This window comes from Periophthalmus magnuspinnatus, chromosome 15 (assembly GCF_009829125.3).
Source record: "Periophthalmus magnuspinnatus isolate fPerMag1 chromosome 15, fPerMag1.2.pri, whole genome shotgun sequence".
Classification (NCBI taxonomy): domain Eukaryota; kingdom Metazoa; phylum Chordata; class Actinopteri; order Gobiiformes; family Gobiidae; genus Periophthalmus; species Periophthalmus magnuspinnatus.
The window spans coordinates 105,878-130,644 of NC_047140.1; the positions used below are offsets into that span (position 1 = coordinate 105,878).

The 24,767-nt window shown below is 43.3% G+C and overlaps 1 protein-coding gene across 2 annotated transcripts; it reads right to left on the minus strand.

Moving 5' to 3' along the window:
• Window positions 1-1,033: 1,033 nt before the first annotated feature.
• On the minus strand, window positions 1,034-24,767 carry pcid2 (PCI domain containing 2). Of its 2 annotated transcripts, none has more exons than XM_033979559.2 (15): window positions 24,645-24,767; window positions 24,360-24,409; window positions 24,129-24,218; window positions 18,760-18,833; window positions 18,606-18,671; window positions 17,195-17,236; window positions 16,985-17,039; window positions 15,703-15,806; window positions 15,543-15,618; window positions 15,229-15,370; window positions 7,658-7,758; window positions 5,659-5,732; window positions 2,585-2,710; window positions 2,041-2,164; window positions 1,034-1,259 (listed from the first exon to the last, which is right to left on the minus strand). In XM_033979559.2, exons 2-15 carry the CDS (start codon window positions 24,393-24,395, stop codon window positions 1,170-1,172), a joined length of 1,200 nt encoding a protein of 399 aa, XP_033835450.1. In that variant the 5' UTR covers window positions 24,396-24,409; window positions 24,645-24,767; the 3' UTR covers window positions 1,034-1,169. The 2 variants fall into 2 exon arrangements, with proteins under 2 accessions (XP_033835450.1, XP_055083280.1); XM_055227305.1 differs by having other exon boundaries at window positions 1,072-1,259; window positions 17,195-17,244; window positions 18,614-18,671; window positions 24,645-24,752.

A 24,767-nucleotide genomic window follows, 5' to 3' on the forward strand; every position in this document is an offset into this window, starting at 1 on the left:
TCAAACTCCTCTTCGAGCTGACCCTCTGCTCCTCTCCTCCCATCAGCTGACCTGCTGCTCCTCTTACTCATTGTCCCTCCAGCTGACCCTCTGCTCCCCTCCTCCCACTGGCCCACTGCTTCTGACTCCTCCTCCCTCCAGCTGACCCTCTGCTCTTCTGACTCCTCCTCCCTCCAGCTGACCCTCTGCTCTTCTGACTCTTCCTTCCTCCCTCCAGCTGACCCTCTGCTCCTCTCCTCCTCCTCCAGCTGTCCCTTTGCTCCTGACTCCTCCTCCTTCCAGCTAACCCTCTGCTCCTTTCTTCCTCCCTCCAGCTGATCTTCTGCTCCTCTCTTCCAGCTGTCCCTCTGCTCATCTGATTCCTCCCTTCACCTCACTCTCCTCCTCTGACTCCTCCGTCCAGCTGACCGTCTCCTTCTGACTCCTCCTCCTCCAGCTGACCCTCTGCTCCTGACTCCTCCTCCAGCTGACTCTCAGCTCCTCTGACTCCTCCTCTGACTCATCCTTCAGCTGACCCTCTGCTGCTCTCCTGACTCCTCCCTCCAGCTTACCCTCTTCTTCTCTGACTCCTCCTCCTCAAGCTGCGCCTCACCTCCTCTTGACTCCTCCTCCCTCCAGCTGACCTTCTGCTCCTCTCCTCCACCACCTGACCCTCAGTTCCTGACTCCTCCTCACTAAGGACCCTAAGAACATTAATGTCTCACTAAGGACTTTAAGGACATCAAAGCCAACTCATAAAAACAGCTGTAAAATCAAAATAGTGCTAAAGTAAAAATTATTTAAATCAGATGCGTTCTTCCTGTTAGGGCTTAGAGAAACACAATCTTTCTGTAACAATAGAAATACACCAAAATATTTACACTTCATGAGATCCAAGTGTTCAAACGAGCAGTTAAATATATATATGACCCATAAGTAAAATAAGCTAAATCTAGGTCCACTGGGGGGACGCTCCACAGAGCCATAAACATGCGTCATATGTGTACTGCTGTTCCCTCTTTAGACCAGCCTTAACCAAAACAAAAACACAACTACAAAAGGATCAGTTTATTTCACTTTTTACAAAATGCAATTTATGAAAAAGGGTTAGTTTAGTCCTGGTTTAGTCCCGGTTTAGTCCTGGTTCTGTCCCGGGGTGGTCTGGAGCAGAGCATCATGGGTAGTGTGGTCTAAGTGAGTGTGGAGAGCGCAGGGAAAGGATTCTGTTTGGACACTACCAATTTCTGATGTTGGTGAGAGATGTATCCTTTAATGTGACCCTGAGGAGACAAAGAGACAAGGGAACAAGGAGGAAACAAGGAAGAAGACAAGTGAGGAGAGAGGAGACGTGGAGGGAGGGGGAAGGAAAAAAGGAGGGAACAAGGGAAGAGGGACGAGGAGGTGAGAGATAGAGGAAGAGAGATGAAAAAAAATAGTTAAAAATATGAATAAAATTCCCTTAAGGAGAGAGCCATTTATGAATGTGTGATTATGACATCACCCCGCTACCATTACCCCCGTGGTTAGCCCCGCCCCCTGTCCTGCACCTGTTCATCTACATTTGAGCTCAGCATAAGGCATGACACTGTGAAATGTGTCAAATACAGGTACACGGTTAGTCCCACCCCCTTATTCACCTGTACCAGTGCGTTCACCTGCACATTCACCTGTACGTTCACCTGTCACCTGTACATTCACCTGCACATTCACCTTTCACCTGTACATCTACCTGTCACCTGTATGTTCATCTATCATCTATACGTTCACCTGTGCATTCACCTGTATGTTCATCTGTCATCTGCACATTCACCTTCAATTCATTTTTGTAAAGCCCAAAATGACTCTTAGTCAATGAGGTTACTATCGCAAAAGTACGTCGTATATGAGATTACTATAGTAAAAAGTACTACATATATGAGGTTACTATAGTAATAGTACCCAGTATATGAGGTTACTATAGTAAAAGTACCATGTATATGGTATTACTATAGTAATAGTACAAATATATGATATTACTATAGTAAAAGTACCCAGTATATGACATTATTATAGTAAAATTACCATGTATATGAGGTTGGCGAGGATGCACTGCACTTCATCCAGATCTACTCCTTCCACTTTCATCATCCTCAGAGCAATCAGGAACGCCTCCAGGGGAAGTTGGTGAGTCTGCAGCAGTAGGTACCTGCACAGGGAAAATATACTGTATCAGATGCCCTCCCAGTACAGTGATGGAGGTATCTGTAATAGTAGTAGTTGTTAGTAGGTGGTATTTGTAGTATTAGTATTAACCTTTACACTTCAAAAGGTAGTAGCAGCAGAAGCAGTAATAGTAGTATATGCAGTAGTAGTATTTCTAACACTTTTTTGAAGAGGTTCCTGTAGGTGTAGTAGTAGTAATAATAGTAGTGGCAGTAGCAGTAGTAATAGTAGTAGTAGCAGCAGTAGCAGTAGTAGTAGTAGTAGGATTGGAAGTAGCAGTAGCAGTACTTGTTTTTGCAGAAATAGTAGTGGTAGTAGTGGTGGCAGTAGTAGCAGGAGTAGGAGTAGTGGTAGTAGTTCCAGCAGTAGCAGTAGTAGTATTTCTTACACTTTTATTTCTTACACTTTTTTGAAGAGGTTCCTGTATGTGATGATCTTGAGTTTTTCTAAAATGAGGAAGATTCCACAGCGAATAAAAAACGTCTCATGTTTAGATAGAGCCTCGTTCAACAGCAGCAGGTTTCCCTCTCTGTGAAACACATATAAACATATACAACACACACATTAATACATTATACAAACACACACACGAGACAGAGCCTCGTTCAGTAGCAGCAGGCTTCCCTCTCTGTATGTGTGTGTGTATGTGAAGGAGCCAACTATATCTAGCCCGGCTAGATATAGTCGGCCTCACCTCCATGCACAGATTGGGCTCTGGAACCCAACTCCTTGAGAGGGGCTGCACTCTCCATTTCTCTGGCATTGCCTACGGGAAGAGGCGGTGAGCTGGTGTGGGCTTACTCATTGCTCCACAGCTCAGCCACCTTATGTTAGAGTTCACCCTGGTAAATGAGAGGGTCGCGTTCCTGCGCCTTCGAGTTGGGAACAGGTCTCTCATTGTTATGGCGGCCAAACAGCAGTGCAGAGTACCTGGCCTTCTTGGAGTCCCTGGGAGGGGTACTAGACAGTGCACTGACCGGGGACTCCGCTGTTCTCCTGGGGGACTTCAATGTCCATGTGGGTAATGACAGTGACACTTGGAGGGGCATGATCAGGATGAACGGCCTCCCTGATCCGAACCCTAGTGGTGTTCTGTTATTGGAGTTCTGTGCTAGGCACAGTTTGCCCATAACAAACACAATGTTCGAGCACAATGGCACCAGAACACCCTAGGTCGGAGGTCGAAGATCAACTTTGTTGTTGTGCCATCTGACTTCCGGCTGCCTGTCTTGGACACTTGGATGAAGAGAGGGGTAGAGCTGTCAACCAATCACCATCTGGCTGAAAAAGGAGTCTTATCGAGCCTTGTTGGATAGTGGAACTCCTGAGGCAGCTGACCGGCGAGCCAAGCACGCCGCAGCTCGTGCTGTTGCGAAGGCAAAAACTCAGGGTTGGTAGGAGTTTAGGGAGGCAATGGAGGACTACCGGACAGCCTCAAAGAAATTATGGCAAACTGTCCAGGGAGGGGGAAGCAGTGCTTCACCAACACTGTTTACTGTTTGGTGGAGGGCTGCTGACCCCAACTGGGGATGTTGTCAGACATACTTTGAGGATCTCCTCAATTCCAACTTCCAAGGATCCCGTACCCAGAAGCGGACCCGTCCATCACCCTGACGGAAGTCACTAAGGTGGTTGTCAAGCTCCTTTGTGACCTTAAGTCTCTGGATGTTGTGGGGCTGTCTTGGCTGACATGTCTCTGCAACATCGAGTGGCAGTTGAGGATGGTACCTCTGGACTGGCAGATGGTGGTCCCCCCATATAAGAAGAGGGACCGGAGGGTGTCTTCCAATTACAGGGGAATCACACTCCTCTGCCTTCCTGGTAATGTCTATTTCAGGGTACTGGAGAGGAGACTCCGTCCGATAGTCGAACCTCGGATTCAGGAGGAGCATTGCGGTTTTCGTTCTGGTTTTGGAACACTGGACCAGCTCTACACTCTCCATCAAGTGATGAGAATCAGTTCCTCCAAATCCGAGGCAATGGTTCTCGACCGGAAAAAGGTGGCTTGTCCTCTCCAGGTAGGTGGGGAGTCTCTGCCTCAAGTGGAGGAGTTTAAGTATCTCGGGGTCTTGTTCACGAGTGACGGATGGAGTGTGAGATTGATAGGCGAATCGGTGCAGCGTCCACAGTGATGCGGTCGCTGTATTGGATGATTGTGGTAAAGAAGGAGCTGAGTTAAAAGGTTAAGCTCTTGCTTTACCAGCCAATCTACGTCCCCTCACCTATGGTCATGAGGTCTGGGTAATGACCGAAAGCGGCTGAAATGGGCTTCCTCTGCAAGGTGGCTGGGCACTCCCTTAGAGAAAGGGTGAGGAGCTCGGAGTAGAGCTGCTGCTCCTAGATGTCAAGAGGAGCCAGCTCAGGTGGCTCGGGCATCTGCTCAGGATGCCTCTTGGACGCCTCCCTAGAGAGGTGTTCCAGGCATGTCCCACCGGGAGGAGGCCCTGGGGAAGATCAAGGACATGCTGGAGGGACTATGTCTGTCGGCTGGCCTGGGAACGCCTTCTACAGTCATGTTTAGCTTCTTCAATTTTCTAATAATTGCTCCAACAGTGGACCAAGCTGCTTGGCAATTGCCCCGTAGCCCTTTCCAGCCTTGTGGAGGTCTACAATTTTGTCTCTTGTGCATTTGGACAGATCTTCGGTCTTGGCCATGTTAGTAGTTAAGAGTCTTACTGATTGTATTGGGTGGACAGGTGTCTTCATGCAGCCAACGACCTCAAACAGGTGCTTCTAATTTAGTATAAGTGGAGTGGAGGTGAATTTTTTAAAGGTGGACTGACAGGTCTTTGAACACCTGTCTATCAGCTAGAATTCTGACCCTGAAATACTTTTTTGCAGTAGTAACATATAAATTATTTAAAAAAAAATCATACAATGTGATTTCCAGATGTTTTTTTAGATCATGTCTCTCACAGTGAACATGCACCTAAGATGAAAATTTCAGACCCCTCCACAATTTCTAAGTGGGAGAACTTGCAAAATCACAGGGTGTTCAAATACTTATTTGCCTCACGTACACACACACGTACACACACAAAATTGTTGGTACCTGTCGGTTAATGAAAGAAAAACTCACAATGGTCACAGAAATAACTTGAATCTGACAAAAGTAATAATAAATAAAAATTCTATTAAATTTAACCAATGAAAGTCAGTGGGCCTGGACAAAAATTATGGTACCCTTAACTTAATATTTTGTTGCACAACCTTTTGAGGCAATCACTGCAATCAAACGATTCGTGTAACTGTCAATGAGACTTCTGCATCTCACAGTAAGTATTTTGGCCCACTCCTCATGAGCAAACTACTCCAGCTGTCTCAGGTTTGACGGGTTTCAGCTCCTTCCAAAGATGGTCAATAGGATTTAGCTCAGGGCTCATAGAAGAAGACTCAAAAACATAGTCACAGTTGTAGCAGTAGTAGTAGCAGTATTTATAGTAGTAGCAGTAGTATTTCTAGCAGTAGTAAAAGTACCGGACTCCTTTGGTGACATCGGAGAACTGCATGAGGTCGTACTTCCGGAGCAGCTGCAGAGTCGGCATGTGGCCCTGACAACACAACAAATGAGTACTACACAGTACCAGTACTTTTACTGTGCTACATACAGTTACATTTATGAGAACTACACCATACAATACCAGTACTTTTCCTATGCTACATACAGCTACATTTACAGTTGAAACCAGAAAAATAGATCCACTATATAAAAAGACACATGCTTTTTTTCTCACTGTCTGACATGAAATCAGACTAAACTTTTTCTGTTATAGATCAATTAGGATTACCAAAATTATTTCCATTTACTATATGCCAGAATAATGAGAAGGATTTTTTTATTTTTTTTTTACATTTTTTCATTACTTTCTTCAAAATTGTCCTTGGTACAATTTCCAGATGTCTGAAGATGCCATGTTCATCTGGTCAAACAATTATACATAGTATAAACACCATGGGAATGTCCAGCCATCATACCGCTGAGGAAGGAGACAAGTCCTGTGTCCCAGAGATTAACGTGCTTTGGTCCGAAATGTGCATATCAACCCAAGAACAAGAGCAAAAGATGTCCTGTGGTCTGACAAAACTAAAATTACGGCCATAATAAGCATCGTTACGTTTGGAGGAAAAAAAAGAGGAAGCTTGTAAACGTGAGAACACCGTCCAAACTGTGAAATACAGGTGTGGCAGCATCATGTTGTGGGGTTGTTTTCCTGTAGGAGGGACTGATGCACTTCACACAATAGATGGCATCATGAGTAAAGAACATTATGTGGAAATACTGAGGCAATATCTCAAGACATCAGTCAGGAAGTTAAAGCTTGAGCGCAAGCAGGTCTTCCAAATGGACAATGACCTGAAGCATACTGCCAAGATTGGTTGCAAAGTGACTTAAGGATAGTAAAGTCAATGCTTTGGAGTGGCCAACAGAAAGCCCTGATCTCAATCCTACTAAAAATGTATGGGCAGACCTGAAAAGGCATGTGCGAGCAAGGCAGCCTACAAACTTGACTCAGTTACACCAGTTCTGTCAGGAGGAATGGGCCAAACTTCCGGCTAAGCTTGTGGAAGGATATCCAAAACATTTGACCCAAGTCATACAGTTTAAAGGCAATGGTACCAAATACTAATGAATTGTATGTAAAATTCTGACTTTGAAGAAAGTAATGAAAAAATCCTTCTCTCATTATTCTGGCATTTAGCAAATAGAAATAATTTTGTTAATCCTAATTGACCTAAAACAGGAAACGTTTAGTCTGATTTCATGCCAGACAGTGAGAAAAGAAAGCATATGCGTCTTTATATAGTGTGTAAACTTCTGGTTTCAACTGTATCAGAACTACACAGTACTTTTACTGTAGTATAGTTATATTTATATTTATCAGTACTACCCAGAACTAGTACTTTTACTATACTTGATAGTCATATTTATACAATACATATGTAGTGTTAGTTTAGAGACCAGAAGGAGAAATATTAAGAACAGGTGCTAGTGTCAGCCTGAACGATAGTTAAAGGTCCTGTGTTATACAATATCACACACAGACTCTGTGAGCTCCATGTTATAATGCTGTTCCCTCCTCAAAAACATACCTGGAGTTGTGTTTTGTTTCATTCTTGTTTGAATAACCCTTTATTATTAGTCTGTCTACATCTCTGAAGCTAAAAATGCTCTGTTCCACCTTGTGATGTCATGAAGTGGTAGTTTTCAAGTTAACAGCTCCTTGTACCTTTAGTTCAGTAGAGATTGGAAACGATCCAAATTATTCTAGTTGAGGTGTATGGGGTTTAAAAACACAGTGGAGCATGTGTATTACCACATGCCATCACAAGGTGGAACAGAGTGTTTTCAGTTTGAGAGAAAAACAAAACACAATTCCAGGTCTGTTTGAGATGAGGAAACATTAGAACAGAGTCATATGGGACATGTTAAGTTTCTGAAGGCTCAGTTCTAGTTAAGGTTAAAGTGAGTCTTCACCAGCAGCATCTTGACGGGCAGCAGGTAAATGAGGATCATCCTTTTGTTTTTCTGACTGGAGCGATGGCAGTGATCAAACGAGTACGACAGGTACTCCTCCGCTGGAACAAAAGGAGAGACATGTATATTTAATACAGGTACTTCTCTGCCGGAAAAAAGAACTTTGCCCTCAGACGAGCAGCAGGCTCCTCTTTCTCCAATGCTTTTTTATATCTTTACTGAGTCGTCAGAACTGCTGCATTAAAAAATATCAAAACCCAAGCTACTGTACCCCACCAAATCAGCCTGTATGTCTCCCTCATAGATCAGATTCTGTATGTATCCCTTAATGATCAGATTCTCTTCGATCTCACACGTCATCATCAACTGGACCAAATTTAAAAAAAAAAAAATTAAACAAGGTTTACCCTTACCTATTTTAATATAATTTGGTCATGTTTTGGCGGGCTGGATTACTTATCTTAACTGGGCCGTGTTTGGCCACCGGGCCACAGTTTGCCCATGTCTGGTCTATGGGCACAACCACAGAGTCTGTGGGCATAACCCTAGAGCCTAGGGGCATAACCACAGTCTATGGACATAACCACAGAGTCTACACCGTGCTCCAAATGAATATTAATAAGTGTCATAAAGGTACATTTTTTTGTTTTCCAGTGAAACTCATGGATGGTATTGTGCCTAGGGGCTCTTTGGGTCAGTGAAATCAATCTCAGACACCTGTGCCAATTAGTCTGCCAGGTACGTCCAATTAAAGGAAAAACTAATTAAGAGGGACGTTCCATATTATTAAACAGACTGCCATTTTCAATGGCCATCAATCGCCATTTGCAATATAGGAATGAAAAAGGATCTCTGTAGTGTCGAAACGTGTGAAATTGTTGAATACCTTGGACAAGGTATGAAAATCTTAAGATATTTCACGAAAACCGAAGCGTGATCATCGTTCTATGAAGAGATTTGTAATTGATTCAGAGCACACATGGATTTCTGTCGATAAAGGCACAATGAGGAAGGTTTCTGCCAGACAAACACATCGGATTAAGAGAGCTGCTAAAAAGCCATTACAAACAGGTATTTGAAGCTGCTGGTGCCTTTGGAATTTCACAAACATCAAGATGTAGGTAGATCCTGCAGAGGCTTGCAGTTAAGTATAAACCTTCTATTCGGCCTTCCTTAACCAATGCTCATGAGCAGAAATGGTTCCAGTGGGCCCAGAAATACATGAAGACTAATTTTCAAACAGTCTTATTCACTGATGAGTGTCATGCAACCTTGGATGGTCCAGATGGATGGAGTGGTGGATGGAGTGGTGGATGGTTGGTGGGCGGCTGCCATGTCCCAACAAGGCTGCAACATCAGCAAGGAGGAGGAGTGATTGAGTGAGGAGTTTTGGTTGGGAATCATGGGGAGAGAGCTGGGTCCCTAAAGGTGCAAAAATCACCTCTGTAAAGTATCCACATACTTTACAGAGATGAGTTTTTGACAGACCACTTTCTTCCACAGTACAAAAAGAGGAACTGTGCTTTCCACAGCAAAATCATCTTCATGCATGACAATGCGCCATCCCATGCTGCAAGTAATACCTCTGCATCACTGACTGTTACGGGCATAAAACAACAACTGACTTCAAACCTATTGAGAACCTTTGGAGCATCCTCAAGCGAAAGATGTATGAGGGCGGGAGGCAGTTCACATCCAAACAGCAACTCTGGGAGGCTATTCTGACATCCTGCAAAGAAATTCAACCAGAAAACTCACAAATTCAATGGGTGCAAGCTTTGTGAAGTTCCTATCAAATAAGGGGTCCTATGTTAAAATGTAACTTGACCTGTTCAGATGTTTTGATTGAAATAGCTTTTGATTTCAGTTATATGCTAATGACTCAAACTGAAAACTAAACAAATGACCATTTTCAGTTCTTTACAACAATAACATGGTTTGAAACTGTTGTACATAATAATTTGGAACAGTGCATTTTAAGTTTTTATTTTTGAAAAAATACTGTTAACATTAGGAGGTTAACAATAACATTCGAATTGTACTCTAAAGGTTGATGACTTATGACTGATATATATTGACAATTTGGCAAAATTAGACAAAAATATAATTTCATAATCATTTGGAATGCAGTGTATGGGCATAACCACATACCGGTGGGTGTTTGATCACACATGTTTTATAATGTGTGACCCCAACATGTGACCACCTCGCTTAGGCAGCACTCAGTCCATCTGCGACTCCTGTGTGGGACTGGTTTGGTTGTGATGTGATGTGACACTCATCACAACAACAGAACCGGATGCTCTTCTGTTGCGGGCAAGACCACATGTTCACATGTTTTACTTATTAAGGGAAAAGGGAGTTACTGGATTTTAGGAGAGACATTAAGTGTGAACTAGCTGACTTTAAAGACAAAGTAAGGAAGAAAATGAAGGAAGCTTTCCAACAGTTTAAAGAGGAAATGCTGCAAAAGTTTCAAGACCAGACAGATGACATAGCAAAAGCACAAACGCACATCACTGCTTTGGAATTGGCATGCCTGGAAATGAAGGACACTCTGATTCTCACGATGAAACAAAACAGTGAAATGCACGATGCGACTGTGGAAAGAAACTATCTCCAGATTTATGGGGCCCTGGAAGGAAAAGAGTATAAGTCTGTATTGGACAAGCTACCAGACTGAGTTCAACTTACACAGCTTGGCATTCCAGCTCCTTTCCACCCAGACCACGGCCGCAACTTCAAGAACGCACTGACCCAACATTTATGCAGTTTGTATGGTGTTGTGAAGTCCCGGCTCACGCCCTATCATCCGGCTGGTAATGGGCAGTGTGAACACTTTGACAAAACACTGCACAATCTGTTGTGCGCATTGTCCTACTTACTGAAGGGGGATTGGAATTCTTGCCCGTTGGAGGTGTTGTTTGCTTACACCACACCCCATCAGTTGACTGGAGAATATGCTTATTTTCCCACGGCTTTCCGTTGATTTCTTTCATGGACAAGTACCAGATCCCTTGTCAATGACCGGATACAGAAGTATCAAGCCTGGCAGCAAGACGCTTTTCAAGGGGCTCGGGACCGCTTGAAGGCTTCTGCAGATTGCAGAAAGGTTAATCATGACAAATGTGAAAAAAGTGCCTCTTAAATAAGGTCAGCTTGTGCTTTTGCGTGACCATGGCATCAGAGATCACCAGAAAACTCAGGACTTTTGGAGTCTGGTGACCTATCAGGTCATAAGGCACTGAGACTGAGGGTTCTGTCTACACTATGGCACCTGTCAATGACCACAGCAAGGTCAAGAGCATACATTGCTCCTTGCTGAAAGCTTTGGTTAGCCTTGGCACACCTGCCTTAGTTGTGTAAGACTCACCTTGCAATTCAGGGAAACAGTCAATGCCTGCTGGAGATTTGTCTTTTGATTCTTTCGATGGTGACCTGTTCCTAAGGTAGACATGGGCAAACTATGGCCCGGGGGCCACACACGGGCCTTTGGGCTTATTAATTCAGCCAGCCAAACGTGATCACATTATATTAAAATAGATAAACCTTGTTCAAAGTTGTTGTTTTTTTTTGCTTATTTAACTGAAATTTAATAAATGAATTATTAATTTAATTAATGCATTTGGAAAACAATTTGTACAATGACCCTTGCATATTCATGCTTTGCTACATGTTACAGGCCAAATCTCTAATATATATACACACACATATATACAGTGGCCCGGCCCCTTCTGTTAAATTTTAGAACCCATTGTGGCCGCATGTCAAAAAGTTTCCCCACCCCTGTCCTAAGGCCACAACCTCAGGAACCATCTTCACTTCCTCCCACCCACTCCCAAGATGTGGCTGAGTCTGTGGAGCCATGGTCCTGGAACCCTCTATCAAATGCCACCTCTCAACCTTTGCCTGTCACTTCAACCCTAGATCCGGGTGGATGGAGCATTGGCTTGTGTAGCAATGGCTACATGTCCCACCGCAGGTCAGCAGCCAAACAATCACCATCTTCCAAGGCATCCAACTTACCTTTGACTGGGCATGCTGCGTCATCGATATCCATGTGCGTCTTCAGGCCACTGTGCTAGCCATGCCAATTCTGTTGTTGGAGCGTCCATGCCATCTGGGGGGTAGAATGTGGTAAGGCACATTCTACCTATGTAGACAGCTCTGTCTTCCATGCCCGGGTTAATTTAGAACTTTATCCTTTGCTCTTTTGCAACATGCTGAGCTTCACAGCATGTTCTCATGTGCTCTTGTCTTTGGGCGGCAGGTAATTAATATCCATTACTCCTGTCTGTTCACAAAATTGTCCAAATTCTCATAAAGTCCATGTTTCATGTAGCTTCTCTGCTTGGCTGAAACATTGTACCTTGAGCGAAGTGCATACCTTCATCTGCAGCAATAGGTAATGCTCTGTGTAACCTAGTCCCGCTGCTCGGCTGTACTCACTGTACCAAGTCCATTACGCACTTGGACTAGTGCAACTGTGCTCTGTACGTCAAGCTGTATTTTGCCCTTTTCCTAGGCTGGATAAACTGAATGAGTGTGTATGGGCAGATTCAGATTTTATACACTATAGTTATTGTTAATGAACTTAAAACTTCAAAAACGTTTAAAACGTTTTCTTTAGTATGTAAAATAAACATGATGTAAATTAAGTCAAACATGGCTCTTTCCTTTTGATATGCTTACCTGTGCACCATATACTATATCCAGCTCATCAAAATACATAGACATTGGGTTTGTCTGAATCCTAAGTTTCATTTGTCTATGATGACATTTTTCTGGGCTTTTTTTTTCTGGACATTTTTCTCCCATTACTGCAAAGTAAATACATTTTTGAGGTGGTGCTACTGAGCCCTCTTTCAATACTTTTTCTTAGAGTCTTCACTCAAAATTAGAGCTCACTGAACTCTATTTTTTGATACCACTTACTTATCTATACATTATTGTTTACTGCTTAATTGCCATTTTCTTCAAAATTGTACAAATACAATAGGGCTCTCACGAGTGCTTACTTGCCCTCCTCACACATTCTTGCTCAGGGCCTAATGAGGTCAATATAAGGTCCAATATAAGGTCCAATATGAGGTCTAATAGGAGGTCCAATAGGAGGTTAATATAAGGTTAAATATGAGGTCCAATGAGGTTCATTAAAAGGTACAATATGAGGTCCAATATAAGGTCAAATGTGAGGTCCAATATAAGGTCCAATAGAATCAAAGACATCCTTGAACAGACAACTTGGAATAATATCAAGAACAATTTTTTTTAAGTCCAGGAAAGACACTGGCTCAAAACACTCAAAAGACTAAACTGCAGACTGTTAGAGCTATAAGGTCCACAGCAGAGGGCACCAGCGGACACCAGCGGACACCAGAGACATTAAAAGGACACCAGAGACACCAGGGAGCACTGGCGGACACCAGAGACACAAGCGGGCACTAGAGACAGCAGAGATACTAGAGGGCACCAAAGGGGACCACAGGACACCAGAAACACCGGAGACACAAGAGGGCACCACAGGACACCAGAGGACAGTGTCTCAGAGCAGAGACTTTATCCTAAAGAAGAGGAGTGCAGATAAAGGCACAAGAACATTAACGTTACATGGATTTACTGTGAAAGTCTGAAGCTCAAAACTCAAAACCAAGTCAGAACCTCTGCCAGTGATCTTAGGAGAGTTCAGACAGAAACTGGCAGATGATAAAAGTTCTGAAAATGGTCTAGTGGTAATGGCCTTGCAGCCCACATGGTACTTGTAGTAGTGATATGAGGAGCTTGGAGGTGTGTGGAGGTGTGTGGAGGTGTGTGGAGGTGTGTGGAGGTGTGTGGAGGTGTGTGGAGGTGTGTGGAGGTGTGTAGAGGTGTGTAGAGGTGTGTGGAGGTGTGTGGAGGTGTGTGGAGGAGTGTAGAAGAGCGCGTGAAGGTGCATAGAGGTGCATGGAGAAGCGTGTGGCTCAAAACTCAAAAACAAGTCAGAACCACTGCCATTAATCTAAAAGTTCTGAAAATGGTCTAGTGGTAATAGTAGTAGTATTAGTAGTAGTAGTAGTAGCAGCAATAGTATTTACCTGGTTTGAAGTCTGAATCAAACATGGCCTTGCAGCCCACATAGTACTTGTAGTAGTAGTAGTAGTAGTAGTAGTAGTATTTACCTGGTTTGAAGTCTGAGTCGAACATGGCCTTGCTGGCCACAGAGTACTTTTAGTAGTAGTAGTAGTAGTAGTAGTAGTAGTAGTAGTAGTAGTAGTAGTAGTAGTAGTAGTAGTAGTAGTAGTAGTAGTAGTAGTAGTAGTAGTAGTAGTAGTAGTAGTAGTAGTAGTAGTAGTAGTAGTAGTAGTAGTAGTAGTAGTAGTAGTACTATTTAGTGTATCTGGTTTGAAGTCCGAGTCGAACATGACCTTGCAGCTAGGGATGGGACTATATACGATAATATAGCTAATCGCAATAAAAAAAAAGTTCCGCAATTAATCGTTTGTGGCATTTTTTAGTAATTGTGATCATCGCGCACGATTATAATTGTCTTTAAGGCACCAGACTGCCTCATGTTTGCAGTTCAATACAATGTTTAGATGTTAGTTCTGGTGTTTGCCCACAAGGGGGGCCTATGTCATAGTAATGACACTTGTTGGCTTCTGTGCCTATTGGGCAGCACAGTTATCACTGTCTGAACTATATTCTGCCAGATATCAACAATAAACAAAGTCTGATTCGTAACTCTCCACAGGAACGTGCCAGTGCACACCTCATACATGCACACAGATGAGATGTGCACGTCTTATATTTTTACCTACAATAATGCAAACTGTAGCATAAAACAACAACTTTCAATCAATAGACAAATGAAGTCGGACCCTCTCCTCCTCCCTGCCTGGCCCTCCTCCACCCGCCTCTCTTTCCTCCTCGCCTGGCTCTCATCCTCCTCGCCCGGCTCTCCTTCTCCTCACCTGGTCTTCCTCCTCCTCGCCTGGCCCTCCTCCGCCCCCTCCCTCCTCCTCGCCTGGCGCTCCTCCGCCGCCCTCCCTCCTCCTGGCCAATTTTTCTTGTTTTGTCTGATTTTTCCTGTTGTTTGATCTTCCTATTTGTTTTTGTGTGTAGGCAGCATGGTGGCTGAGTGGCAACACTCATGCCTCACAGCAAGAAGGTTTGGTTCGATCCCCGGGTCGCCCAGGCCTTTCTGTGTGGAGTTTTGCATATTTCTCCCCGTGTCTGGATGGGTTTCCTCCGGGTACTACGGTTTCCCCCATCAATCAAAACATGAACGCCCTTCCAGACAACTGCTGTTGTGATTTTGGGCGTTACAAAAATAAAATGAATTGAACTGAATTGAAGTCTAATTCATATAGCTAAACACAAATGTGCCAGAACGCATGGTTCAAATGCGCAATATGTGCACAGAAGCAATACTAACGATTACACACGATATAATTTACCTACAATTATGTCAATAGCAGAATAAACCATGCTTACCGATCAAGACCAGCATCCAATTTGAATATCATCCCATCCCTACTTGTAGCCAACATTGTAATAGTAGTAGTTGTAGTAGTAGTAGTAGTAGTATTTACCTGGTTTGAAGTCTGAGTCGAACATTGCCTTGCGGCCCACATAGTACTTGTAGGTGACAGTCTGGGCGGGGCTGAACTCCGTCCTGAGGTTGGAGCTGTCGATGGCTCTGATCAGAGGTTTACACAGAGGTAGCTTATTGATCTGAAACACAAACAAAATATCAGATGCCCTCCCTGTGTCAGATGCCCTCCCCATGCCCTCCCTCCCTGTGTGTCAGTAGCTCTCCCTCCCTGTGTGTCAGATGCTCTCCCTGCCTGTGTGTCAGATGCCCTCCCTCCTTGTGTGTCAGATGCCCTCCCTCCCTTGGTTTTACCTTGAAGTAGATCTTAAACAGTTGGTTGCTCAGGAACATCATGCCCCATTTCTTAGAGTCATCAATACCAGCCCGACTGCAAAAGAGAAAGTCCTGGTTTAGTCCTGATTTAGACCCTGTTAGGTCCAATTCTAGTCCTGTCTTAGATCCTTATACTCACTTGTCACTGGCACAGACTCTGAAGCAGCTCATCAGTTGTTCTGCTGCTTTCTCCAGCATCTCCCCAGGTTGACCTTTGCCCTTTCTCTGGAGCTGCTGCTCGGCCTGACGGTAAACAAAACAGAGATGAGGAGCGTGGAGGCGCGTGGAGCATTTGAAGGAGCATGTGGAGGTGTGTGGAGGAGTGTGGAGGAGTGTGGAGGAGCATGGAGCAGTGTGTGGAGGTGTGTGGAGGAGCGTGGAGAGGAGCGTGGAAGAGCGTGGAGAGGAGCGTGGAAAAGTGGAGAGGAGCATGGAGGACTGTGAGGAGTTGCGTACAAAAGGTTGTGGAGAAGCATGGAGAAGTATTGAAGAGCATGGAAAAGCTTGAGGAGGAGTGAGGAGGGGCGTGGAGGAGTGTAGAGTAGCATGGAGGAGCGTGTGGAGGTGCGTCGAAGTGCGTAGAAAAGCGTGTGGAGGAGCGTGTGGAGGAGCGTGGAGGAGCATGGAGGAGCATGGAGGAGCATGGAGGAGCATGGAGGAGCATTGAGGAGCGAGTGGTGGAGCGTGGAAAAGCGTGTGGAGGAGCATGGAGGGGAGGAGCGTGGAGAAGTGTGGAGGTACATGTAGAAGGAGCATGGAGGAACATGGAGAGGAGTGTGTAAAAGCACGTGGAGGAGGGTGGAAAAGCGTGTGGAGAAGCATGGGGAGGTGCATGATCATAGACTGCATAAAGAAGTGGATTAACTGAGTGAGACGTCACCCACGGCATTCAGCTCCAAATGAAGCTCATCGAGGCTAGCAGTTATAGCGGCTAATCGGCAACTAGAGACCATATTTGTTAATCCGAGCACAAAATCAAAGAGCCAATCAGGTGTGAGGGTGTTATGGTGCAGATAGTTAGCAACACTGTCAATCAAACCTGTTGCTAACGCTAGCAGGAGTGACCTCTGGGAAAGACTGTGCCTGATTGGTCTGTTATTAATATTCATATTTTGATTTACAGACACAATCGTGAAATAAAAACCCCAGGATCATGTAGAGCAGCTTAATACGAATATTTGAGACCAAAATGACAAGTCTGACAAGAGCACTTACAGAGAGAGGGGCCACAGTTTTTACACAGAAAATGAATTGAAGCTAGAGTCGATGGAGATGAATCGCACCCATGATCACTTCCTGCTTGGAATGCGGTGGCTAGCAGGTTTGCTATGTCCAGAGATATGTACAGGTACAGGTATGACAGAAGTAAGGAAAGAATACATAAATCATGAAATAAAGCATGATGTAGTGTAGATTCTGACATTGTTGGCGAAGATCCGGAGGTCAAGGGTCACGGCAAACATCAGTGGGAGAGCCCTGGACACATCACAGGGTTAGACAACTACTACTAGTACTACTACTACTAATATTATGGTTAATTCATTTATTTGTATTATATTATTATTACTAGTCAAGTATCACAAATGTTTATTATTTTATATTTAGACCAAAAGACTCAGAAAACAACTCACCAGTTTTCTTCTTTGTGTGACTGGAATGCTCTCAAGAATGACGTGGAATGCTCAGGAAAACCAGGAAATACTTCTACTATAGTACACACATGTGTATCATGTGTAGTACAGAGAGAGGTCGTTGTACTACAGTACACACATATATATCATGTGTACTACGGAGAGGTCACTGTACTATAGTGCACACATATATATCATGTGTGCTACAAAGAGGTCGTACTAAAGTACACACATATATCATGTGTACTACGGAGAGAGGTCGTTGTACTATAGAACACACGTATCTAGCATGTGCACTACGGAGAGAGGTCTTTGTACTACAGCATGCACATATATATCACATTTACTATTGAGAGATCCTTGTACTATGGTACGCACGTATATATCTTGTGTACTACGGAGAAGTCGTTATGCTATAGGACACACTTATATATCATGTGTACAATGGAGAGGTCGTGGTACTCTTGGTCTGTAAAGTACTCTTGCAGTAGTATGTACAGGATATGAGTATGACAAAAGTAAGAAGAAAGGAATACATGAAAAATGAAATAAAAGAGTGATGTACTGCAGATTCTAAACCTCTGAGTTGTCTAAACCTTGTGTTTTGTGTCCTGATTGGCTAAGGGACTGCAGACTATCAGTCAATCAGTTTGTGCCGTACAGCATGCATTCAGCCAAATTTACATAAATGTTTGATCACTAAAAATGTAACTCTGAAGAGCTGAAACCTTTACTGACAGCGATGACATTCATGACAGCGAGAAGCAGGATGATGCAGAGCCCAGGCCATCGATGACAACTTTCATGCAGTACCAAGGCCATTTAACGCCAGCAAGGGCTGGTTTGACAAATTTCAGAAACGCTTTGGACAAAAGTGTTTCTCTGCACAGAGAGGCCGCCTCTGCGGATACCGCTGGAGCGGAAGCATACGTGAACAATAAATTTAAAGTGATCATTGAGAAAGTGGGATATAATATACAAAAGTTTGAACTTTGAGAGTGTTTAAACAAGAGAGAAATGTGAGAAAATGTTAATGCCGGTGTGAGAAAAGTGTATAAAGTGTGTGGTGAGGGGTTTTACAGCCTTAAAATATATACTAATTGTAAAAAATAAAGCTGACTACTTTGCGGATTTCACCTATTGTGGGTTTTTACGTAACCCCTGCGATAAATAAGGGACCACTGTATATTTACGAGAGAGTTCATGTCACGCTGTGTAACATTTCGCAGCAAAGCAATCCCATCTCCATGGAGACGAGCGGGTTGCGGACCCCACAAATGCTGGTCAGATTTCACATCATGACCCTCAGTGATGAACAGTTAGAATAGTGTCTATGTACTTCCTCAGGCGTTTACTACAGTGATAATAGTAATAATAGTAACAGTACTTCATTCAGATCACTGAAGGATATTGGACCACCAGAGTCTGGAACTTATAGGCCTCTACAAAGTCGTGATTGGCCACAGCAAAACAGCACCTGAAAAATACAACCAATCAGAGTGAGACAGGAAGTCTCGAGAGTTATGCTCCTGTCCAGGTTTCATCCAATCAGATTCAGAGCTGACCTGAGGTGCGCCGCCACCATCTCATCGTACGGAGGCTCCAAGACCTGCTGGCACTTCTCCTCTGGACTCTGCAACTGGAACAGACCCAGACCTGGGTTTAGACCCGGGTTTAGACTGGTACCTGTAGTGCTGGTGTGAGTACTTGTAGTACCTGTAATGGTATGAGTACCTGTAGTACCTGTAGCAGCATGAGTACCTGTAGTACCTGTAGTGGCATGAGTACCTGTAGTGGCATGAGTACCTGTAGTGGCATGAGTACCTGTAGTGGCATGAGTACCTGTAGTATCTGTAGTGGCGTGAGTACCTCTAATACCTACAGAACAGGGAGTGCCGGAGGGCCAAGCGGGAATGGTGCAAGTCAAAGCTCCAGGTTCATTATGAGATTTACAGAGAAAAGATGCACAAGTACAACCACACTTTATGTAGAACAAGGCAAAGGTATTTTTCTGACATTATTGGAAGTTGCAGTAACAACTCTCGTGTCCTGTTTGCAACAGTAAACAGATCAACAAACCCCCCAGCTCCACTGCTGTTGGAACTAATTTCCACATCTAAGTGCAATGAGTTTGCAGTGTTCTTTAATGACAAGATTCAGAGCATTAAAAATGCCATAAATTCCACGACGCAAATAACACCTCAGCAGCCACCTAGACACTTAGAGCTGACTCACTTTGCACCTGTAACTGACAAAACTGTCCAAGAAATTGTTACCAGTCTGAGTTCATCTACATGCTGCCTCAATGTGTTACCCTCTAAACTTCTAAAGTCTGTGCTCGACAGTTTGCTGTCACCACTCACTTGCATATGTCACTTCAATCTGGAACATTCCCAAGTGCTTTGAAAACTGCAGTTATCAAGCCTCTCCTAAAGAAGAGCAGTCTTGATGCCACAATATTGAACAATTATCGACCAATCTCAAATATGCCGTTTTTAGGCAAAGTCCTCGAAAAGCTGTTTACCAACAGCTTATTAACTTCCTCCAAATTAACAACTCCTTTGATGTCTTCCAATCAGTTTTTTGACCCCACCACAGCACTGAGACTGCTCTTATCAAGGTGACAAATGATATCTGCCTGAACACTGATGCAGACAGTCTCAGTCTCAGTCTTGATCCTGTTAGATCTGAGTGCTGCCTTTGACACTGTTGATCATGGGATCCTCTTACAGAGACTAGAGGACTGGGTGGGTATCTCTGGTATGGCACTAAACTGGTTCAAGTCCTATTTAGAAAATAGGGAGTACTTTGTTGAAATTGGAAGTGTATCTCAGATAAAATGTCCCTGACCTGTGGGGTGCCCCAGGGTTCAATCCTGGGACCCCTGTTGTTCAACCTCAACATGCTGCCGTTAGGCCAGTTAATACGCAGCAATAATGTGTCCTACCACAACTATGCAGATGACACCCAGATCTATGTCTCACTGGCAGCAGGTGAATATGCACCAGTGGATTCACTCTACCACTGCATCCAACAGATCACTGTGTGGATGTACAACAACTTTCTTCAGCTAAACTCAGACAAGACTGAAGTCATCATCTTTGGCCCACAGAAACAGAGAAAGTGTTAGCAGTCACCTCCAGTCTCTCTCTCTAAAACCTTCAAATCAGGCTAAAAATCCAGGGGTAATAATGGACTCAGACTTGAACTTTAACAGTCACATCAAATCAATAACATCTGCAGCTTTTTACCATCTAAAAAACATTGCAAAAATCAAAGGTATACTGTCAAAACTAGACTACGCTGCTGCTCGGGTCCTGACTAGAACCAGGAAGTACAAGCACATAAGTCCTGTGCTCAGCTCTCTGCACTGGCTTCCTGTAGCTCAAAGAATAAGACTTTGAAGCAGCTCTGCTTGTGTAGAGGTCTCTCCATGGCCTAGGTCCAAAGTATATCTCTGACATGTTAGTGCCATATGAACCATCTCGCTCTGAGGACTTCAGGGACCGGTCTCCTGCTGGTGCCCAGAGTCAGGACTAAACATTGGGAATCAGTGTTTAGTCCTGACTCCTGCTGGTGCCCAGAGTCAGGACTAAACATTGGGAATCAGTGTTTAAGTTTTATGTTGCTAAAACCTGGAACAGTCTTCCTGAAGATGTGAGACAGGCCTCTACATTGACAATGTTTAAATCCAGGCTCAAAACAGTTGTTTAGCTGTGTATATGACTGAAAGGTTGTTATTCTGCACTCTTCTCTTTTAATGGTAATTTTATGATGATTATTTATATTTTGATTTGTGTGATTTTAATGACTTTCTTATTCTGTAAAGCACTTTGAATTACCTTGTGTATGAATTGTGCTATACAAATGAACTTGCCTTGCCTACTGAGTACCTGTAGTACCTGAAGTACCTGTAGTACTGGTGTGAGTACCAGTAGTATATGTAGTTGTGTGAGAACCTGTAGCACCTGTAGTGGTGTGAGTACCTGTAGTACTGGTGTGAGTACCTGCAGTGATGTGAGTACCAGTAGTCTCTGTAGTTGTGTGAGAACCTGTAGGACCAGTAGTAGTGTGAGTACCTTTAGTATGTTTAACACCTGTAGTACCTGACGCATCTGTAGTACTGGTGTAAGAACCTGTAGTTAGTGATGTGATGAACTACACTGGTGCGTCTGCACTGTGCTGAGTGTACAAGAGTGAAACTTCATATTGGTGGGTGTATCGCTTTCAGAAAAAGTCATGTGACCGATACAGGAAGCGTTTGGATGTTCTGCGGCAAATTGTGTTTATAAGGAAACAAACTGTATTGACATGTTGCGGATTTGTTGGACGGAGACCAAACTGTGCTTGCTGTTGCTATGTCTGTTGAATTTTTGCTTTGCTTCCAGTTCTGACATAATGGGTCATTCCAGGAAGTTTTCCCCAGTGTGGAATCATTTTGATCTTTTGACGCCAAATAAGTTAAATCTTTTTCTCCTTTGGGCATTTTTTACAGATTTTTTTTTAATTAAATATGTTTCTACTCTTTTCTGGTAAGAGGTTTGAATTGTTTTCAGATAAATTAACTTTTTATTTTATTGTAGGTGAAGTGTCAGCTCTGCTCCCCAGAGCTATCTTACAACCATAAAAGCACTTCATTAATGCTGAGGCATTATAGAGCTCAGCATGGCAATCAAGAATTGGCAGATACTCCTGTGAGTACACCAGGTATGTTGTCACAAAAAATATGAATTTTCAAAAATAGTTTATTATACACAAAAGGCTCTGTGTGACTCTGTAATATTGTGTAATATCTTTCACAAGCTTTAAACTAAATATTTCCTTTTGGCTTGCAGTTCCTAACAAGCAAGCAGTGGATGAGGCTGTAGTCAACATGATCAAAGGCTGTCAGCCATTCACCATTGTTGAAAATGAGGGATTCAGGGAGCTTCTGAAGCTTATTGCACCTTTATATGTTCTACCAAGCAGGAAGGTATGTTTAAGAAATGTATGGTTGAATTAATGAGTACTGTCGATAGATAGAACTGTATGTATGTATGTATGTATGTATGTGAGCCAGAAATATGAGGAGGAAAAGGAGAAAATAAAAAAGACCTCCAGAGCACCATTGCTGCTACTTTAACAGCTGATATGTGGATGTCCATTAATATGGAGGCATATCTTGCTGTTACTTGCCACTATGTGGACAAAGTCTTGGTCTTGGCAGTGCAGCATTTTCCTCAGAAAGACACTGCAGAAAACATGGCCACGGTTAAAAGGAGCCTCATGGAGGAGTGGGGTATAGCATGCAAGGTGAGGTGTCTTGTCACTGATGCAGCAGCAAAAATGATTTTATGTGCTTGAATGCTGCAAATACAGCAAACCATTTGTATTGCCCATTCCATGAAGTTAATTGTTTAAAAAAAATTATGTGATCAAATCACAACACTAATAGAAATATGCAACAAAACACGGCAAATTGTGACATACTTTCGATCAAGCACCAAGGCCAAAGAAAAGCTCACTCAAATGCAGCAACAGCTGAGAACATCATTCTATAAACTAACAAATGAGGTGCCGACACGATGGAACAGCACCTACCACATGCCGGAAAGAATGACTGAGCAGAAGGAGGCTGTCTGGGTGTCAATGGCCTCATTAAAAACTGATATCACTTCACTGACTCCTGAAGAATTTGAAATCACTGAAGAGATGCTCAGGGTGCTCACTCCTTTTAACCAAGCCACAAGAGAACTCTCTGAGGAAAAAAAGAGTGTCAGGGTCAAAGGTTATTCCATTGATGAGAATGATCTACATTGAGCTTCAACATCAAGCCTCAACAGTGACAAAAACAGCTGCTCAAGAGCTGGCTGAAAATTTGAGAAAGCGGCTAACTGAGTCTATCAGCAACATTGGAATCACCCAACACTGTTGGACCCAAGGTTTAAAACAGTTGGCTTCTTTAGTCCACTAAAAGCAACTAAAGCTGTCAACAGACTGAAGTTGGAGTGTGCTGCTGAAATGAACAGAACCCAGTTCAGGTATGAAAACAATTTTTTCTTTATGTTTATGTATATTTCTGTGGCAGTTTGTTAGTTGTTAGTTTATTATCACATGACAAAGAATTATTTCTAAAATATTTGTCAGAGTACAATCTCTGGAAACCTCTAGATATGGAGGTTGAGGAGAACAAGATGACCTCAAATACTACAACCGATTCCATAGCTGAAGTCCTACGCTACCTGGCTGAAAGCAACACACCCAGAACACAAGACCCATTACAATATTGGAAAAATAACAAGAAAACATATCCACACCTTTATCAAATCGCTCTTACATTTTTATGCACACCTTCTTCATGCGTTCCCTGTGAAAGTTTTTTTCTGAGGCAGGGGAACTGGTGTCCAAGAGGAGAAATCGCCTTGGAGCAAAGGCACAACAAAAACTACAAAACAAAAACTAGCAAATAAATAAAGATTACAGGCTTTACAGGATTCACAGGCTGATGTTGGGTTTGCAGCATGTAAGCTTTTCCATCGTATTTTTATTTTGTTTACTTGCAGTGATTTTGGAACTACAGCAGAGGTCACTATTGAGTGACAAACACAGTGTCAATACAGTGTCAACACAGATTGTGTCATGTGTCAATACACTCCCATCACTACCTGTTGTGGTGTGAGTACCTCTAATACCTGTAGCACCTGTAGTACTGGTGTGAGTACCTGTAGTACCTGTAGTAGTGGTGTGAGTATAACTGTAGTGATGCGATTACCGTGAGTGCCTGTAGTACGTGTAGTACCTGCAGTGATGCGAGTACCAGTAGTATCTGTAGTTGTGTGAGAACCTGTAGTACCAGTAGTGGTGTGAGTACCTTTAGTATGTGTAGCACCTGTAGTACTGGTGTAAGTACCTGTAGTACCTGTAGTGGTGTGAGTAACTGTAGTACCTGCAGTACCTGTAGTCGAGGGTTAGCGACGTGCGGGTGTTTAAAGGACAACAGTTGAGCGCAAAACGCTCCGTCGCGGTTGTCTATGGCCTCGTACAGCTGAGGACACAAGGACAGAGGAGAGGAAGGCGGAGAAGACACAAGAACAGAAGAACAGAGGAGAGGAGGACAGAATAGACAGAGGGTCAGAGGCGGTTTTATGAATCAAGCTAATCTTTGATGGTGTGTTGAGAGCGCCACCTGCTGGAGGTACTGGTTGATGGTGATGTGAGCCATGCTTCAGATTTGACCTGGAACACAAAACATTTAAAAGATAGTAAAAACGTATTACTAATTTCAAACCCAAACCACGCACATTTAAAGTAAACAGTAACAAAATCCTTTTGACTTTGACGCACTGTTTAAAGCCCGTAACGCGCAGTACGAGGGAGTTAAACTTTAAAGCCTTTTATGGCGTTTCTCAAACGTGCAAAACACAAAAATCTTGTCCACAAAGCGCACACAAACCTGTAACACGACACGTACCTTTAAACGCAAAGTTTAACTTGTTTTTGAGTAATTTATTTGTGAATATTTCGGTTCCAGTTAGTTTAACAGATCCATGGTCAGTTTACGGCGCCATTACAGCACGGACGTATTAGAGAGGGC

Bases quoted from the DNA above. Each gene is read 5' to 3' on its own strand.
- pcid2 (XM_033979559.2), bottom strand. From the start codon at position 24,395: ATGGCTCACATCACCATCAACCAGTACCTCCAGCAG. The intron at 18,672-18,759 runs GTCAGCTCTGAA...TGTATTTTTCAG, and splicing joins ATGGTGGCGGCGCACCTCAG to GTGCTGTTTTGCTGTGGCCA. The intron at 5,733-7,657 runs GTGAAGACTCAC...TTGTGTTGTCAG, and splicing joins TGCCCGTCAAGATGCTGCTG to GGCCACATGCCGACTCTGCA.